Source organism: Clupea harengus, chromosome 13 (genome assembly GCF_900700415.2).
Source record: "Clupea harengus chromosome 13, Ch_v2.0.2, whole genome shotgun sequence".
Classification (NCBI taxonomy): Eukaryota; Metazoa; Chordata; class Actinopteri; order Clupeiformes; family Clupeidae; genus Clupea; species Clupea harengus.
Window position 1 is genome coordinate 26,354,996 of NC_045164.1, and position 5,000 is coordinate 26,359,995.

A 5,000-nucleotide genomic window follows, 5' to 3' on the forward strand; every position below is an offset into this window, starting at 1 on the left:
AAATCAGCCTTCGGGCTAACAGCAAACGAACAAGAGTGTCTTGAACCCCCCGCACAGTCATATCAAGAGTGTCTTGCTTCCTGATACAGAACCCCCTGCACACACACACACAGTCATATCAAGAGTGTCTTGCTTCCTGATAGAGAACCCCCTGCACACACACACACACACACACACACACACAGTCATATCAAGAGTGTCTTTCTTCCTGATACAGAAGCCCCTACACCCCCCCCCACAGTCATATCCCACTCACTGCATGTCTCCTGAGTCCGACCAGCAAGCCATCTCCAAACGATGTTTAAAAATCAAAAAGACAAAAGAAGGTTTAAATATCATTTTTCTCCATTTCGTCTCATGGGTCCGTGTTAATCCATATCCTTGATCGTTCCACACCCATCACTCTGCCCTTGAATACAGACTCTGTCAGCGCCACAAACCTAAGGGAAGCTGCAGGCTTTTTATCCAATCAGAACTTGTTTCCCCCCCGATATCTTCGAAACGAACCATGACCGAGTGTCGGTCCCTCAGTACCCTCAGCAATCGTCAGTGAATCCTTCCGTAATTTAACTTCATAAAAACGGGCTACACCGTCAGACTTGAAACTGAGCTCACCAGCAGTTCATGTCTTTATTTCTGCACAGACAGTGGCTGTCATCTTTCACAAACCTGCTGCTTGCTAACGGCTTTTCTCCAACTGGCCTTCATCTACACACAATCAGCCATTTCTGTGGGCTCGTCACTCTGAGGGGGCGGCGCTGAAGACAGGCAATTTAGTGTTTGAAGTTTTATCTTCAGCTGACTGCTGATCACGGATTACGTCATCATTCATTTACTCAGGGTTGGCTGGAACACGGAGCGTTTGACAGGCAGACTCCGGACCCCCGTAGGGAAACACTGAAGGCCTTCTGTGACGTCAGGGTTAGGGCTAGATGACTTCTGTAATGTCATTTCAGAAGCAGTTGTGTTGGGGCCCTTTAATGTGTGACTTCTACACAGGAAATACACAGCCTGCCAGAGCAGACTCAGCAGTCGGACACACTAACACACCCGAAGCCCCAACATCAGCCGACACACACACACATTAACACACCCGAACCCCAACATCAGCCGACAGACACACATTAACACACTGAACCCCAACATCAGCCGACAGACACACATTAACACACCCCAACCCCAACATCAGCCGACACACACACATTAACACAGCCGAACCCCAACATCAGCCGACACACACACATTAACACAGCCGAACCCGAACATCAGCAGTCGGACACACATTAACACACCCGAACCCCAACATCAGCCGACACACACACATTAACACACCCGAACCCCAACATCAGCCGACAGACACACATTAACACACCCGAACCCCAACATCAGCCCACAGACACACTGAACCTCAACATCAGCCGACAGACACACATTAACACACCCGAACCCCAACATCAGCCCACAGACACACATTAACACACCCGAACCCCAACATCAGCCGACAGACAAATACACGGAGTTACTTTAACCCATTACACGGCACGACACATATTAGATATATCTATCCATGAAATATCGATGTACGATCGGTTCCCATTTACAACCAGGCTGCTCACCTTCACATCCGACACCTTCATGCGGGTGCCCTCTTTGCCCACGAAGATGTCGTCCACGTCCACCAGCAGGTGGCGCTCCAGAGGCAGGCACAGCCTGCGGCCCGTCAGGTAGGCGATGGCGTCCACGAAGATGAGCTTGTGCAGCCAGTAGGACAGGTTGTTCCCGAACAGCACCCTCTGGATGCCGTCGTGAAGGCCCAGATCCTGCACCACGGTGGCGTGGAGGGCTCGGTGCGGGCCCAGGTGGGCCAGCGCCTCCGAGGACTTGGTGCTGGCCAGGAGCACGGGCTCGTAGGTGCTGTGGTTGGACTGGAAGACGGTCCAGTCGTCGCCGGGCAGCGGCCCCGGCTCCACCTGGTTGGGCCGCGTGACGTAGAGGAGGGGCGCGGCGGGGTTGATGCGGTAGTCGCGCAGGCCCAGGTTGGAGTGCAGGAAGAGCGGGAAGCCCTTGAGCTGGGCGCTGAGCAGCGAGTTCTCGTTGGCCTTGAAGAAGCCCACCATGCCCACGCCGTACTCCGCGCAGTACTTGTCCAGCAGGTCGCGGTTCCAGGCGTCCAGGTTGACGTACTTGAGGATGTTCTCGTAGATGACCAGCGCGTAGCGGCCCTGGTCGCGCTCCATCAGCGTGGGCATGTCGCCCTTGCTGGGCGCCACCTCCGTGCGGTAGCGGAAGCGGCTGGACTCCAGGATGGCCACGATCTCCTGGCCCAGCTGCGAGTAGATGCTCTCCACGAACACCAGCACCAGCGGGTCGGTGCGCGTCGGGTCCGCCGCCGCCGCCGCCTTGGCCGCCGTGCGCTGCCGTCCGGGAGCCTGGGGAGGTATGAAGAGGGGGGAGCGCTGAGCCCCCCCCTCGCCCCCCAACCCAAAGCCCCCAGCGCCGCCGCCTCCTCCTCCTCCTCCTCCGCAGTCGCTGAAGGGCAGCGGGGGCGCCTCCTTGATCTTGGGGCTGTTGCTGACGTAGTAGGCCAGGAAGGCCATGGAGAGCAGGCAGAAGACGATGAGGGCCATGATGAGCCGGTGGAGCTCCATCTGCCGGAGGCCCCGGACCAGCTTCCAGGGGCCCATGGCTGCACACACCTGGGGACGCCGCCGCCGCACACACAGCAGCAGGAGGAGGAGGAGGAAGAGGAGGAGGAGGAGGAGAAGGATGGGGGGATAAAAGAGGAATTGGAGGAGGAGGAGAAGGAGGGGGAGATGGGAGAGAAGGAGGAGGAAAAGGGTTGAGCAGCAGACACTGGCACCAGCTTCTGGTCAAGAGGAGCCATTTACGCTAGGTCACCATGGCCCCCATAGTCCATGCCTCGCCACAGTGGTGGTGATGGTGGTGTCCTCCCCTTCGCACTTCTTCTCTCTCTCTCTCTCTCTCTCTCTCTTTCTTTGTTCACTCGCTCCTCTCCTTCTTCACATGGAACAGGGACTCGTGGTGGATGATCCCCCTCCCTCGCTCCAGTCTTCCTTCTCTCTGTTGTTCCCACTTCCTCTCCCGCTCTGCGGAGACGACTGCGTCTTATCCTCCCTCTGCACGTCTCTCTATCAGTCCGTTCTGCTATCAGGATAGGATTTCCTGTTCGCTCGCTCGCTCACTCTTCTGTACACTCACCCCCCCTTCTCCACCTCCTCCGCCCAGACGATCAGCGACTTGAGTTCTCCCTCTCTCTCTCTCTCTCTTCCTCTCTCTCTCTCTCTGGTGGAGTTGCAGGCTTCTCCTGTCACCTCCTCCGGGCTCAGCAGCGTCCCTGTTTAATGCGCTCCCCGCTGGGACACATCCCTGAACGCGGACCCCCACGGAGCCCCAGCCTGGCCATCCTCAGGGCGTGGGAGGAGAAGAGAAGAGAAGAGATGAGACCTACAGCAGAGAGAGAGACAGACAGACAGACAGACAGACAGAAAGAAAGAGAGAGAGACAGGCAGAGAGAGAGAGAGAGAGAGACAGAGAGAGAGAGAGAGACAGACAGACAGAGAAAGAGAGTGAGAGACAGACAGAGAGAGAGAGAGACAGACAGAGACAGACAGACAGACAGACAGACAGACAGACAGAGAGAGAGAGAGAGAGAGAGTGACAGGTGGTTAGGACATTTCAGGATCAACATGTCATCACACTTCCTTATAAAAAAAACTGAGCTCTCCAGAAGGAGCTCAACACAAACACGAGGGAAAGACAAACTGGAGCCCAAATGGCAGCAGTGGGAGTGGATGAGTCACTCAGACGAGTCCCTCAGAGTCCGACAGGGGAGTGAAGAATGCCCAGCAGCTCACTGGAACACATCACTGAACACTCACAGCAACCTACAGACGACAATTACTTGGGGAAAACAAATAAATACTGTGTTGTGTGCTCTGCGTAGTGCTAAGCTATGGATGGATTTCCTACTGCTTTGATAGAAGTCCTATGAAGAGGACAATGAAACACACACACACACACACACACACACACACACACACACACGAGAAACATTCAAAGTTGTCCTCAATATTTAATGGCCGACTGAGTGACCGTATGTTTAACCTGACAAAATGGGCATTCAGCTGCCTATGTCATATTCCTCAGGAGAAGCGCTGGGTCATGGCACTGCGTGGCACTGGGGACTTAAGTGGACACTCGTCTGATTCTTCTAGATGATTCAGAGAGCGCTGGTGGCTTTTCCGTTAATGATTCCCCAACCCAACCACCATCCCCCTCCGCACTCTTGTGGCTTGTGGTTGGCCTTTCGCGCGTGCGCGTGCGCGCGTGCGCGCGTGCGCGCGTGCGTGCGTGCGTGCGTGCGTGCGTGTGTGTGTGTGTGTGTGTGTGTTTTTCTCATGGCTCCCAAAATAGTCCCACCAATAACATCCACGTGCTCTGTTCTTCCACTGAGATAGCGTTACAGGTGCGGAAGGTGGGGGACGGGGGACAGGGTGCGGGGTGAAGCAGGTTGACACGGGGTCTGTCCCCCGTCCCCCCCCACACACACACACACACACACACACACAGGGCACAGTGGGGGGCGGGGTGCGGGGTGAAGCAGGTTGACATGGGGTCTGTCATGCTGGTTGACGTGTGCTGCAGAGATTTTTGTTTACGTTTGCTTCTCCCGTGACTCCAGACCCCCCCCCCCCCCACACACACACACACACACACACACACACACACACACACACACACACAGGGGGGGTGGGGTAAGGCTGAGCGTAATTCAACGCCGTGAGAGCTTGCACAGTCATTCTGTTGGTAAACTGGGAAATATCTCCCACGTACCACCTGCCTTAAAAGGTAGCTCTAGACCACGGACACACAAACATAGATGTCCACGGAACACACACACACACACACACACACACACCACAGGTCTTTCCAAACAGAGCACACACACACTGTATAGGCAGGGGCACACAAACACAGAG

At 55.5% G+C, this 5,000-nt stretch overlaps 1 protein-coding gene and 1 long non-coding RNA gene across 2 annotated transcripts in view; both read right to left on the minus strand.

Moving 5' to 3' along the window:
• The window catches only part of ndst2a (N-deacetylase/N-sulfotransferase (heparan glucosaminyl) 2a), a 25,084-nt gene extending 22,359 nt beyond the window's left edge, over positions 1–2,725 (minus strand). Inside the window, exon 1 of the mRNA XM_031579181.2 lies at positions 1,617–2,725. Coding sequence (XP_031435041.1) covers positions 1,617–2,684 — 1,068 coding nt within the window. The 5' untranslated portion in view covers positions 2,685–2,725. The remainder of the gene's footprint in view (positions 1–1,616) is intronic.
• A 550-nt stretch (positions 2,726–3,275) lies between these two features.
• The window catches only part of LOC116223178, a 103,494-nt gene continuing 101,769 nt past the window's right edge, over positions 3,276–5,000 (minus strand). The window contains exon 4 of the long non-coding RNA XR_004164953.2: positions 3,276–3,465. This is a non-coding gene — a long non-coding RNA (uncharacterized LOC116223178). The remainder of the gene's footprint in view (positions 3,466–5,000) is intronic.